The sequence below is a fragment of the Centruroides vittatus genome, unplaced genomic scaffold (assembly GCF_030686945.1).
Source record: "Centruroides vittatus isolate TY-2023 unplaced genomic scaffold, ASM3068694v2 contig_356, whole genome shotgun sequence".
Lineage (NCBI taxonomy): Eukaryota > Metazoa > Arthropoda > Arachnida > Scorpiones > Buthidae > Centruroides > Centruroides vittatus.
In genome coordinates, this window is record NW_027122179.1 from 276,385 (window position 1) to 291,195 (window position 14,811).

The following is a 14,811-nucleotide window of genomic DNA, read 5'->3' on the forward strand; positions in this document are numbered from 1 at the left end:
TGTTTTAATTAAAAAACTTTATTTCTCTCAAAAGTGGTGCTTGGTAGGAAAATTCTGTTGCCATATTCCTATTCGGCACCATTGAAATTATGTCGCTCAGTGAAAATGTTTGACAGGAGCGAAAATAGTTTTTTCTTCTTCTGCAGAACAGTTTAATTTGTGGAATTTTATACAATCATTTCATAATCTGGCTTTAAGAGACCAATGTGGTGCCAGATTAACAACCAAAAATTCGATACATAATAACTGTATGAATGAATTAATACCTATGGAGCGTTTGAGTGATACAGTTAGGTATTGAGTTTTTTAGAATCCACTTGTGTATCACACTACATAACAGTGAAGAAACAAACAAAAATATTACATATGTGTAAATATCATGAATCATAAATATGAATAAAAGGCATAACGAGACAACAGTTGCAATAATGGAATAAAACAGCTACATGCCACCGTGTATAAATATATAATTTTTATCTGTGGGTGGCACAATTTGACTTTTACATCGCTACTGTTTTAATATTAGTATATATCAGTTGTTTTTGATTAGTAAATCGAGAAGAAGATGACAATGCTCTATAACTTTCTTTCTTTAGTTTTGTAATCCTAGCAACTATATGTTGAATGCGACAAAAGAAATGTTTTATAACTGCAGTTTTCAATCAGCAGCAGAGAGAAAGATACAACAGAGTCACTAAAAACATCGCATAAATGTCTTCGAGAGTAACCAAAAGGGCAAAAGAAATTTAATGGCTGTAGCAGCTGATTGAAAATATTGACTCCAAAGCAAAATTCAAAATTCTGATAATTCTAGAAGAGGAATTGATGCTTTAAGCACAGGATCGTTTTTTAAGTCTATTAAATTTTCTTTTGTTTTTGTTAATGTTAATGGCAGGTGTACTGTACTGTTGTGTGTTGCGGAAGAATTGATTACCCACTCGTATATTTGATAATCAAGTGATTGAAAGTACAGTATTTAGAAAATGATACGGAGAGGTTTTCTGCTGTTTCCTGTATGTCTGACAAAATTTTAAATTTGTTTGGAAAAGACTCTACACCCGGAAGCACTTAAGCTGCGAGTTTTTAACTTTCCTGGTCCACCGTTCTAACTTTTCGGTAAAAGATTTAATTTGCCTGTAATGGTAAAGATACTTTCGTTCGCTTTTTGCAGAGTCTAATTTAAAACGTTCAACTTATCAAAAAAATCGTTGAAGAAGTGCTACTTCCAGCTACCAATTACCATCGTTAAAAACTTCAAATACAGAAATTTCAGCAGCAAAAAAACATTGTTTCCTGTCGCAAAGAGGTTAATCGTGTGGGCACTTTTCCTTTCCAGACCCATCGCACTTCCTTATGAAGCAGAAAACACTTAAAATCAGAATGCAGAGTTTCACAAAGGGAAGGTTTAAATCACCATTTTAACGTTATCCATCGACTTTAGGAGACCATGAAGTAGAGATTTTGGTACTAAACCTTCGCTGAAATTATGCAATGTACAATTTTAACTTGAGAGGTTTCTATAATACATAACACATGAAGCCTTTTTAACCTTGCATAAATGGAGTGCCATCAGTGCAAACGCTAGTACAAGATTGCCACTGCATCCCTCTCTATACGACATTTTGGTTTACCAGGTGAAAGACATCGTCCACTAATGTTCTTTCCTTCAATTAACAACAAAAGAAAAACTTATTTATGATTTTACAATTTCCGATTATTCGCAGAAATTTAATGTAATTTCGTTGTGCTATGTTGCTGATGTTTCTACATTCATCAATTTGTAAGGCCTACAAGTTTTGGAGTTAATTTTTTGCTTCAGTGAAATGTTCACGGAGCTGATCATCAATGTCTCACGAAACCTCTTGAATTTTACGTGAAATCGGCGAAGCTGACAAAGGAATGGTCTTAATTTGTTTGACGGCTTCATCACTAATCGTTTTGCGAACGACGATGTTCAAGGTTGGTAAAATAATGTAGCCTATTCGGCCACAGAATGTGGTTCTTTCGTCATTGACAAAAGCTAGGCAATCTTATAAGTAGTGATTTTAGTTTTGTCGAGATAGAGTGAAATTACTTCAGCCGTTTTGATTAAATTTGTAAATTATTTTTTAGCATCTCGAAGTATTATTTGGCTTTGTTCTTATGTTGAGAGTGTTTTTTTTTTTATTGAATAACACTGAAGTTTACTGCGAACCATCGCTTCATTTAAGAGTGTTGTTTAACAAATTATACAAAGGTAAACCGAATTATCTTTTCCCGTAATAAATCATATTGGATGTAATTTTTATTGTAATTTTTTGTTTTAATGAGGTGGACTTTTTAATCTGGTGTTCGTCTCGTTTTCTATTATCTGTTTTTCGTCTTCCTGAGGTCTCAATAAAAGTTTGTTCATGTTTAATGTATTTCCTTCTCACTCTTAGGCTTTCCTTAGTGTCTTCGCACGTTTTCACCTATATTTTTAAATCTTTGGCGGCAAACCTGGAATCTCCTGTGGCACACGCTTTGGCAGATACAGCTATAATTGTTCACAATGAATGAAAAAAATATATTGTATTCTTCACCATATCATTAAACACAAAGGATTCTTTAACTCTATTCTCTTTATATTTTGATAATATACAATACAACAAAAGATTGTTATTCGCGTATTTTGGTGACATATTGTTCCGATATTAAAATAGTCTTTTGCGTGTTTGCACAGAAGTTTGAATAACACAAAGCTTTAAAGAGATCGATAAAAGAGATCGAACTTTTGAAATGTAATTTACCAAAGATATTGTGGTTTACTTTCTCTTCTATTATCTACTGACTTTTGCATACATTTATCTTTTATTCAAATTCTTTTATGTAATTTATATTTCAAAAGGACATGGTTTATCGATCTCCTTTATGTATTCTGTTATTCAAACTTTTTGCATAACATGTAAAACCTTTTGTAATATCTTAACAATAGGTTATTAAAAGACTTAATAATAAATCTTTGTAATGCTCTATATTAAATAAAATATAATGAGAGTAAATCTCTTTTAGTAAGAAATTTCTCAAAGAAAATAATAGCTTTTTTCTAATTCTTCGTGAAATTGCCTACAATTTCAGCATATTATCCTAGTATTGTTCGTTTTAAACAATTTTAACGGTACTTATGTAAGCAGAGTGTAATGTTTAGTCAACTCTATCACTTCTCACAGTATGAGTAATTGTAAATATAGAGAGATTATTAAGTTCTTCGTATTATTTTCATTCATCTTTAATGGCGACTGTGTCTTTAGTCAATCCAAAGGTAGAACTTAATTAAAATGTAGCGTGTTTAAAAATATTTTACATAACGATTATTAAACTTAGTATTTTTTTACTAGTTCTAATAATTATAATATTATAATTGAATGTCTTAAAATTAATTATGGAAAATGTCAATTGCTACTTCGAATACATGCATGATATATAACTTACCTTATATATCATTTTGACTTTTAAATTTATTCTAGTATAAGAATAAGTATTAATTTTATAAAAATAGTTATATATAAGGTAAGAATAAAACAACTGTTAGTTATTGCTCAGCAGTGTCCAAGGGAATAGAAAAACTCTGACCAACCCAGGTAGAGTTTTATAAGTTTTCTTTTATTTCTGATATGTTAATAAGAGCACAAGAAAATTCTCTACCTGATTTCCTACCAATTCCTACCCGACCAATTTCCTACAAAAGATCCCTAAGGATCTTTTGTAGGAAAGTGCTCTAGTAAAACTCTGGATCGGATCCGGTTAATAGAAAATCATCAGAAATTTTTGAGGTTCATTTCGAATATTACAACAAGAAAAGCTATTAATAATTAATTGTCTTTCTTTTCGTATTTGATATACACTGGTGCACTGCTGAGTGATAATAATTATCACTCAGCATAGCGCGAGTGTATACGTAATTCCTCGGATGGTGGAGTGATGACGCCTCTTTAGCTGATAGAACCATAGCAATGTTTTTGGCAATCTTGGCAATGCATTAATATTTAGTCCATGGCAATTGCTACGGCTCTGTCAACTGGAAGAAATAAAAGTCACTTTAGTACTGACAGAAAGGAATGAGACATAGCCTTTAATGTATTCTAATGGAAAAGATGAGAAAGATTGTAAACACGTACTGAAGCAAAAACAATATGGCCGTAAAACACCAAGCGTGTTTTGATGTGGGCATGTATAACGATGACGACACAATGACATCAGTGAAAGATGAAATATGATTGGTCCAGCAGTTTTCTAAAAAAAACGTCTAACGTGAGAATTTTCTTGTGCATATACTGAGACTTTATGCATAAAGTCATAACGGGCGGATTTATAACGTAAAATATCTCTTCCGCAAATTCTATATTATGTTAGATATTGATTCTGTTATTATCGTAAATATAATAATAATAATCGTAATAAGATTATTGTTATTTAAATAAACATTCATTGGTCTACACTAAAATTTTATGTGTTATGGATTAAGGCAAAGCAATATTTGGATGAAGTGCCAAAAAATGCCTTTCGGGAAGACTGTTTAGATGTTAGACATGAAAGAAAAAGAAAACGGAAAATTTCACTTGGCCATCTCGTTGGAAGCCAAGTAAAATTTTCTGGTGATGGCAAAGCCATGCCATTGATGTCACTAAATTTCTAATGATGTATAACATTAAAAGTAAAGATGGATAAATATCACTTTCTACCGATTACTATATTAACATATCTGAATTATTAGAATACCCCAAATAGTTAGCGATCTTAATTATATTTGAATATGTGAGCATTAAGTTTTGGCTGTAGAAGACTTATCACACACTATTGAGGAAGCAGCAGAAATCACATAAAAATGGATAAATACTGGTTATTTATTGTAAAAATGATATGCATTTTGAGTTACAAACGACTAAAATACATGAGATTTACTTTTCAAACAATATAAATAATAATCAATACCTACTTAATGAACACATATCGTTTGTTAACAAACGTAGTTTCTTTCCTTCTTTTGGATTCCTACAGATATGTTTTGTGTACGGTATAACCATCATCGGAAATAATAATTGTTGCAAGATGAATTAAAGACAAAGTAATTAATCTATGAAAGTAAAATCTAGAAAGTTATAAACGAAATTATATTTATAAAAGAAACAAGGAATATCTAGTAACTAATGTTTATAACTTACAGTTGAAACTGAAAAATCCAGTAACGAGTTTCTTAACTTCTCTTTTACTTTTGGTGGTGCCATCTGTTATGATATTTTATTTCAAAAACTTTTTACATTTTAACTATTACTAAATGGCGAAAGCTTGATTTTCAAAGGTAACGATGATTTTATAAAAAGTTTATGGATGCTAATAACGAGTAAAATCGTCATAAATTCCGACCCTATTCCAGATACACACGACCCCTTCATCTCCCCATATTCTTGTCTTCTAATCACCAAAATTAAATAGCATCAATCCTCCTGATAAACAAATTTCCCTGCAAACATTCGGAAATTTTCAACACAAAAGTTATTAAGCTTTAAACAGAGTGATGAAAATTGTTTTTCTACACACAAACACACTAACGTTCACATATACAGAAATAAATCCCGAAGTTTTAGAGCATATTTTGACGTTTCAAGGTGCCCTGAGTCTAAATCTTGGAGAGTCATATTTCGACCAATTGCTATAATTTCCGTTATAAATAAGAAAGCTGGAAAAATAAAAGTAGCTTACTTAATTATTCAAATATTTGAAACTTTTTATGTTAGCCTCCTGTCAATACTTTTGGAATCCGCCACTGTAAGCCTATAACTATACGAATGGTACAATATTAGAAGTGCTCGTAGAATTCGAATGTAGTTTTGAGGGACCATTAGTGGACTTCAAAACTACATTCGAATAGTACGAACTACATCAGCGGTTCCGTTCCTTGAACACTAAGTGGTTTCGCGCCCCGCCAGGACAGGCTGGCCACGTGCAGTTTGCTGGGTTTTCTCCACGTTTGTAACGCCTGAATAGAGTCCAGTGACAGTTAAAAGACCTCTTGGAAGGCATTCTGTTCAGACAGATCGCCCAAGTGTTGCGTTGCCTTATCTTAATTAAACAAACAATATACTTTTGATTAACTTAATATTTGTGATTTGATACTGTATAAAGAATAAATTCTAATAGTCGAATATTCCAGTACTCGTGAATAATATTCGTCTGTTTGTAATTAATAACTTTTCTCTTATTGCAGTAAATCAACACAAGTATGTTTGGAAAATTGCCGGAATTCAGGTAACAAATACTATTAATAATAATTGTATTTTACTAAAATTTCACGAACTCGTTTTATTTTGCAGAACAGAGTTTACATGACTTTAGATAAGACTGGAAACGAAATAGTGGCCGGGATAAATTACAAGATGTTTAAAATTATTCAAGAGAGGTTTAATTTCAGGTAATTTAGCACATTTATACAGTAGAATTTTGTTAATTTGAATGAATCTGATGATACATAATACCTGGATTTCATTTTGTATCAATTCATTATTTGAAAGAAAAAAAAATGAACGATTTTACGAAATAATTGTAGCTTCCAAATGAATTTAATGCACGTTTTATCTTTCTTTCAAAAAATTCACAGATATCCAAAGAAACACGAATGAAATTCTACATGCCCACTATATGCCCACTACATCGGGCAAACTATAGTTTGTTTGTTTGTTTATTAAGTTACGACAACGGAACACTCGGGCGACCTTCTAGAGGGATGCCTTTTTAAGGGTAACTGCCCTCTATTCAGGTGTTACAGACATGGAAAAAAACCTTGAAAATTTTCCCATGGGTAGCCTGTTCTAACCAGGTGTGAATCCAAGACCGAAGTGTTCTCAATGTTCAGGGATCGGAATCACTTGGCCACTGGTGGGCCGCACCCTATAGTGGCTACATAAAATTTTAAATGCTGATAACATCTATGAAGTGCCTCTTTCAGAGAAAATGTACCAGATAAAAGTTTGTTCACTCTTTTGTTGGATCATAATACGCAAGAGAAATAAATGGTGGTTTATTTAATTTATCGCAGTTTACACCAATTCTAGTGTCATGTATTACAATATAATTTTTATAAACGAGGGTTTATTCCAGTGGATTGATTAAAAGTGAACACACTGCTGTATAAATACTATATATAATAGTGTTCTCTTGTCAGATAAACTTTCTTCCTAAAACAATTGCAGATTCTCTTGTGTTAGACAAAAGTATTACAAAATTTGATAGCAAAGTTAATTTATTCTAGAACTGTAGAAAGTCAGGATTGACAAAAATTTACGAACTTCAACATCTTTTACATTTCATTTGATTCAATGGATGTTGAAGTTCCTGCTAAATCGACAGCTGGTCCGAATATGAATGCATCGTGAACAAATTCCATTAATTGTCAACTTCCTATAAAAGGAAAAAGGCATGCTAACAGCCGAAGTTAAACATGTCATAACCCAAAGTTGGAAGAAGATATGTGAGATCCGGAAATTTCCCTAAACGTAAAATTATAATAATTGTTCCCTATATTAAATTAAGAATGTTCCTATTATAAACATCCTGTCTAGAAAAGGTCCTGGACGAGAAAATATGCGTCCCCGGCCGTATAACTGTCAACTATCCATTGTTCTTAAGCTGTATATAGATCATCTTGCAACTTAAGTTTATAGTTAACGTCCGAATTCGTCATATATTTTTGGTCCTGGGAACACCTATGACCCAAATCGCCATCAACCATCGATCACGTGACCAATTTTCCCAGCCTAAAGCTATAAAAGCCACTTCTTTCCCCCCCTCAGGGGAGTCTCTTATCATCTGCCGGACCAACGCCATCGCAGGTCGTCACCGCTCTGGACTTACGTTCCAGCGTCACCGCGCTCAGTCGTGACTTTATAAAACTGTGCCATTCCCGGATACCGATTTACACTTCTTGGATAACAAAGTGCTAACTCTGTAAGTCTGAAACTAATAATGAGGTATGAACTGAACCTGTAAGCTCTCTCTTGAGCCCTACGCGAATTAGGGAAATTAGTCAATTTTTGTAATTGGGTCTTTTGTTCAATTCCAATAAATCTTGTTTTAATTGTTAAATGGCGTCCTCCTTGACTCGAATATCGCCTTTGCGTTATCGTCGACCCCATCTCACCTCCTAACCACTTGCCCGACAAGAGTCCCGACTCTCGGGACCGAAATCGAAACTTTAGCCATCTTGACAAGTGAAAGGTCTACGACCTGTTGCCAGAAAGGGGAGATACGACTTCCTCCTACCTCCCTCGATCACACAAATAGTTCCTGCCTGATGCTAGGTTTCTAGCCCAGAACAAGATGAATGTCCTACGTTAAGAAAGGACAAGGATCTCGCCAGGTAATATGCTCGTTTATTCTACACTTTTACAGTGACAGCGTCCTACAGTTTAGCTAATAGTTCCAATGTTATGTTAACGTTTTTATTAGCTTTGTTTTATTTACACTGGTCTATGTATATATTGTATACGCTTAATATATATCTTAATAAATAGCTAGTTATTAGTAGATTTGCTGACTTCTTTTCTTGCTGTTCAACAGGAACACCTCCACCACTCGAATTAGCCCTCGAATCGAAATAATTAAAATTTAAACGTCGCCACTTGAATGTTAAACTGCCGATAGGTAGAATCGCGAACTAAACGCGTAATTTTTAGCTAGTGTCAGGACGCTGATATCGAAAGGATATCAGTATTCGAACCACACAGAATATTTAGCCATCCAAGACAAGTGAGCGGTGTCTTCACAGACTTCAGATCTCCCATTAACAAGAGTGTTATATAAATTTTAAAAGTAACTTTAGTATAAAACCACTTTATTTTAATGTTGATATTATTAAATTAATTTGTTTTCATTGTTTAAATGTCCGAATATTTCAGTTATGTATTGATGAAGCCAATACCTTCGATTTTCGGAATGAAAATGAAAAATGGATCATGGAATGGAATGGTTGGACAAATTGTAAATAAGGTATAGTTAGATTTTATTTAATAAAACACAACGATTTAAACTCGTGCATATTTAGAAAAAAGTATACAAAATATTTAAAGACAAACTTTCGATAAATAACTTTAATTTATATATTATAGGAAGCTGATATGGCATTCATGCCCTTCTTTACAACATACGACCGTTTCCGTTTCATTGATTTTACTAAACCGGTGATGTTCTCACGTCTGACATTCGTAGTAAGAGCTCCTGCAGCTCATTCCGAATGGAGTACATTAATTAAACCATTCTCCTCTGAGGTAAATGTTTCGTAATATTGAATATTTTTATAATATTTGTGTGTAAATAATAACATTTACTAATAATCAAAAACTAACAAACAATCAGTTTTGCCTAGTTCAATTGTTCTTACTTTTTGAGTATGATAACAGAAAAAAAGAATGTTTTGTACTGAGTTTCCTACACTCTTCCAATGTGCAACTTATACTATCTGGTGTCTTTGATAGAAGCCTAGATTTGATTTGGTCCCACGAATAGAGGAATTGGAGTTACCTGGCTGCTTCATCAAATATCCCACTACCGATTATTATACAGTCGTTCCTTTGTAATTTGCTAATATGTAGCAGAAGTAATATATAGCTTGCTACAATGATTTGTCTGCATGTTAATTGCCAGATTCACCTGCGAAGGAGCTCCGAAGAAATTTTAATTTTTCGGGACCACTTGCAACTAAAAGGCAGAACATCAGAGTAAAGGTCGCAATAGAAGGAAGAAATAAATTAATTTATCATTAATTACAGTTCATTACACAAAGTATTTTCTATCTATACTACACTTCTTCTCACTCTTCTCTGCCACAAACGTTCCAGATAGTATCTCTAAACGTGGGCCATTAAGAGGTTGTTTCTTGGTTAATCCACCATTACAAGAGTTGATACTTGATAATATTATCTTTATTTTATGAAATACTACTACATTATTGATTTTCTATTGCTCATTACTCATAACAATAGTTAATTTCAGGTATGGATGCTTACTGTTACAACTGTAATAATAATTGGTGTAATATTACGCATGGTAATAATGGCAGATAATCATTTAAATAGAACATACAAACGTTGGTCAACAGTACAAATATTTTGGTATCTTTTCAGCAATTTAACATATAAAGGTAATGTAAAAAATTATTATATACCGAATACTTTTAGGTTACAAGTTACTTATTTTTTTCTTGTTTAGGAGGAGATTTAAAATTTATCATTGGATTGTCATCTCGATTCCTCGCAGGAACATGGTTAATTTGTGTAACTATTTTATTATTTAGTTACAGCGGAGAACTTATCTCGTTTGAGACATGTCCTCATATGGATTGGGTTCCCATGACATTTTCTGAACTGGCAAAAGCAGTCAAAAGTGGAGAATATAAATGTGGTACTGTTGGTTCCTCTGCCATTACCAAGTATGTAATTGTGAGTATAGCGAATGTATTAAATACTATATACTGTTCTTTTAACAGTAACGAATGTGGAAATTTAAGTGTTATCTGGTCTATCTAAATATTACCTGAATAGTTAATTGATAGGGAGAGAAAATTCGTTTAATTCTCATGATTGCTGATGATGCAAGTGTTTGAGGATTGCATTCATGGTTTATTTTTCTCTCCAGTCAACGTTAATTTTTCCTGTTAATAATTGCAGTGTATCTACGAATAGTTTCAACTTTTGGACTGTTAACTAGATCGTCATACCTGAAACTTTAATATGAATTGAGATTTTATTTATTATTTAGGGGTGGAAACATGGAAGTGGAAAATTGTTAAGCGAGCATATAAGGTCAAACAGACATTACTTTTCATTTGACAAAGCTATGATGAAAGTGTTAAATGAACGTTTTGCTTATGTTTGTACTGAATATACTCTCCAGAAGTTAGTTGAAGAATATGGAAGAAGTAATTTTAAGATATCCACGGACATCAAGATCACGTTTTCTACCAGTTACGGATTGAAAAAGGGCTTCGTATATCGAAATGATATTAACAAAATGTGAGAGATGTTACTAATATAAATAAGTTTTTGTATATGTAAATTTTAAAAAATATTGTTTTCAGAATAACTCGAGTTTTTGAATCTGGAATTGGGATGTTTGGTGATCGATACAATCATAATTTTATTAACGAAGAAAACGATATTCATCCGTTGAACATGGAAGAATTAAAGAGTGTATTTGCACTTTTAATTTCTGGATATGCTGTTTCACTTCTTTGTTTTGCAGTTGAACTTCTGCTCGGAAGGTTCATTTACCATAAATAAATACATAATGTTTAATATATCTGATCACAGTGTAACTTGTTATTATTAAATTAAGCCTGACTAGCTCGATATCCGCTTTTAACACGCAACATTTAAGATTAAAAAGGTTAAAATTAATCTATTAAAAGTTTTATAGATGTAACTAGTTGAGACTGACTATATTGTATTCATTTTCTTCGTAACAATAAACCAATTTCTAGAACAATTCGTTTTTTTCTTGTTTGTGTACTGGTTATACTAGTAATTTTGTCAATTTTTGTATATTTTAACATACATATTTGAGTTTATTTAATGTGTTAAGCATTAATGTTTTCTCGATTATATTATTCATCTTGTATATTCTTTAGCAATTAATTGTTATAATAGATCAAGTTACAATACATACAATACAATACAATACAATACTTAATATACATTAAAGATACATTTTTCATTTCTTATTACAAGTGATACGTATTTAAATAAATGTACAGTACGTAGACAAAAAACGTTATACTGTACTGTAGTTACATTAGCAAGTTTTGAATATTTAATAAAATGTTATAAATTGGCCAAACAATTTGATATATTTAATGATTTGCAACAACATAGATATTTATATACATATGTTTAATGATGCTTATATCATCGCAGTTACATTCACTGTATTGAAAAATACAATGTATATTAATGCTTATGTGCGGTAGGAGTAAAGTGTTGCACGTGAAGAGACATTACAGTGTTACACTACAGTGTCCACATAGATTATTTATAAATGAAAAGAACGTCTGCAATGTAAATTAGTATAACTAGACTTGACTACCTTTCATTTCGAATAGCCGTTTCCAATGTTGCTTTGTAGCTAGAAAAATGTTTTGCAACATTGGTACTGTAATCCTGTCGAATGATTTTCGGATAAAACGTTTAAAGTGTTGGAGAACAATAGAACAATAAGTTCATATGATAAAATTTCTGATAAATCCACAATCAAAGAAATGTAAGGGGATCAGATCAGGCGAATTTGCCATCCTTTTGACGATCCATCTTCCAGCATAGTCTTTGGTTACATAGTTTCTAACACAGGTTGTAAAATTAGCCGGTGGCATATCCTCCTGAAATACAACAACACGAAAAATGCCATCGCCTATGAACTGCGGCTCAATTAGCTGGTGTAACATAACTGCTTATACATATCGTAACATAATGTTTAGCCAACTGTGGTTTCTCCAAAAAATTCGGTTATTTTCTTCTCCGATGTCAATATTCCTCAGGATGTTTATCATGCCTACAGATAATTAAAAATTAGTTACATTTTCACCAATACAGTTAGAGACTTTATGAACACCCTGTATAAAGGGACATCATTATACAAGATGTCTTAAAAGTTTCGAATATATAAACGTGAAATGTAACTTTATTAACAAAACACAAAATGTCAGCATTACGATTTGTGTCAGTGAACTGACGAAGTAACAGTGAACAGTCTCGATTTTAATATAACTTTTTTCTTGAGATTATCTAAGCGCAAACTGATAAAGGTGGGAATGCAATTTGAAAAATTGCAGCCAAACAATTCATAACAACTAGTGTTTTCTTTAATTTGACACTAGTTTTTTTAAATGCTCCTATACAGTGCCGAGCGTGAGAAAATTAAATTTATGCTCAGAAAAACTTTGTTGTTATGTTTTCATGTAAGTTTTATCAGTTAAGGATCGCCTCACAAATGGGAATATTTATTATTCCATAAAATAAAACACAAAGTTCGAATTCCGATTTATAAAATTGATCATATATAGTACATAGATAATAAGAAACTATTTAGGCTACTCTATATTATATGAATTATATAACATAGATTTACTTAATACATTGAATGCTCCATAAGCAAATTATTATTACTGCAATATGAGTTGTTTCGTTAGTCATACATTCGATAATTATAATAAAATATGAATTGTTTTAATTATTGAAAATGAAAAACAAATTCTTTAATTTTAATCTTTTGTAATAGAAAACCACTTGGTTAACGAATTATTTAATTATTCTTAACATTTCTCTTTATTACTAAACTTAAGCATCACTGAATACAAATGACTTTACAAGCTATGTATTATATCAAATACATTTAAATTCAAAAAATGGGTTAATGTGTTTGTTTACCATTGAAGACATAAAGCATTATCACCAATCATGAATCTGATGGAGTTGCTTTGACCATTACTCCATTCTTAGGATAATTGAAGAAAATAAAGTACACTCTTTCATCTTCCTGTAAATAAAGTTAAATCACTACCTAAAACAATTTATAATAAAAATATTGTAAATAAAATTCTCCAAAATATTATAGAGAAATAGAGAAGAAAGTTTGAAAAATATTATGTATTTAAATATATTACATGCGATATATTTACAATAGAAAATTTCCCATTGCTTACATCATCTCCACATTTTGTAAACTTGAATGAACGTATGAGATTTGCCATTATTAATTTTATTATAGTTTTTGCTAACCTCTGTCCTGTACACATTCTGTGATCTGCTCTGAATGGTTGGTAAATGAGTGAATCAATTTTTTTCTGTTTCTCAGAAGAAAATCTGAAACCATGCAAAATTGTCGATAATCACAATTTGGAAACTTGTTAATAAACCATATGTAAACGCAATTTAATTATAATTAGTATATAACCTTAAGGGATTAAACTTATCAGGTTCACTCCAATAAGCTGGATCGCTTTGCAAAGCTCTTACTGGAATCGTTATAATACTACCTTTAGGAATGGTCATATCTTTATAACGATAATCCTCTGAACATATTCTATTCACTGGTCTACGTATAAAAACACTTATAAGTGTCATATTAGTTATATTTAAAAACCGATTAATAAGTTTACACTAAAGTTTACAGAAGAGAGAGTGGCCAGAAGCGAAGAGTTTCTGAGATAACTTGATCCAGCAACTTAAGATTGGTCAAGTCAGAACACTGGATATCGACCTGAAAATTAATGTAAATGCTGAAATCACTCGTAAGACAATTTCAAATATGTATTTTCACTGCAATAGTTTACACATTTATTTTGAATTATTAGCATCAGGTCATTGCAAACTGTAATTTTGGTACACATTATTCTAATATAACACCTTCGTATTCTTTACTTTTTCCAAAGGTGCTCGTAAAACTTCCAGGTATACAAGTCAAAGTTCACGAGGTTCCCTTTAGATCTGTTTTACTTTTATTCTTTAATTTTATGCATATATAAATTTTATTGTATGGGAACGAATTAACTTTATTCAAAATTAATTCTTAATCTCCCGAAACGGTTTTTTCTTAAATTTGTGATTCAAAGCACAAGTCGTGTTGATAAACTAAATAAAGATGGAATACCGCCAAGTGTTGAAATGGAAACACGACTTGTGCTTGTGAATCGAAAATTTATTAAAAATGTTATACAGAGTAGGTCCAGAGGCAAATTTCTGTTGCAGTGTGTGAATACATAGTAACTTCTTTAAATGTATGTCTCTTTAATCCGAATTAAAACTAATTTCG

At 31.7% G+C, this 14,811-nt stretch overlaps 2 protein-coding genes across 6 annotated transcripts in view; one reads left to right on the forward strand and one right to left on the reverse strand.

Moving 5' to 3' along the window:
• LOC136974782 (glutamate receptor-like) overlaps positions 1–11,288 on the forward strand; it is a 46,945-nt gene extending 35,657 nt beyond the window's left edge. Inside the window, exons 2-9 of the mRNA XM_067269721.1 lie at positions 6,224–6,264; positions 6,330–6,427; positions 8,910–9,000; positions 9,120–9,278; positions 10,003–10,150; positions 10,219–10,448; positions 10,768–11,021; positions 11,087–11,288. Of these exons, the coding sequence (XP_067125822.1) occupies positions 6,224–6,264; positions 6,330–6,427; positions 8,910–9,000; positions 9,120–9,278; positions 10,003–10,150; positions 10,219–10,448; positions 10,768–11,021; positions 11,087–11,288 (1,223 nt within the window). The remainder of the gene's footprint in view (positions 1–6,223; positions 6,265–6,329; positions 6,428–8,909; positions 9,001–9,119; positions 9,279–10,002; positions 10,151–10,218; positions 10,449–10,767; positions 11,022–11,086) is intronic.
• Positions 11,289–13,378: 2,090 nt separating this feature from the next.
• Positions 13,379–14,811, reverse strand: part of LOC136974784 (cytochrome P450 3A8-like) — a 399,348-nt gene continuing 397,915 nt past the window's right edge. For all 5 annotated transcript variants that reach the window (XM_067269725.1, XM_067269730.1, XM_067269729.1 and 2 more), the window contains exons 11-13: positions 13,954–14,094; positions 13,703–13,862; positions 13,379–13,536 (exon numbers count right to left, since the gene is read on the reverse strand). In XM_067269725.1, coding sequence (XP_067125826.1) covers positions 13,456–13,536; positions 13,703–13,862; positions 13,954–14,094 — 382 coding nt within the window. In that variant the 3' untranslated portion in view covers positions 13,379–13,455. The remainder of the gene's footprint in view (positions 13,537–13,702; positions 13,863–13,953; positions 14,095–14,811) is intronic.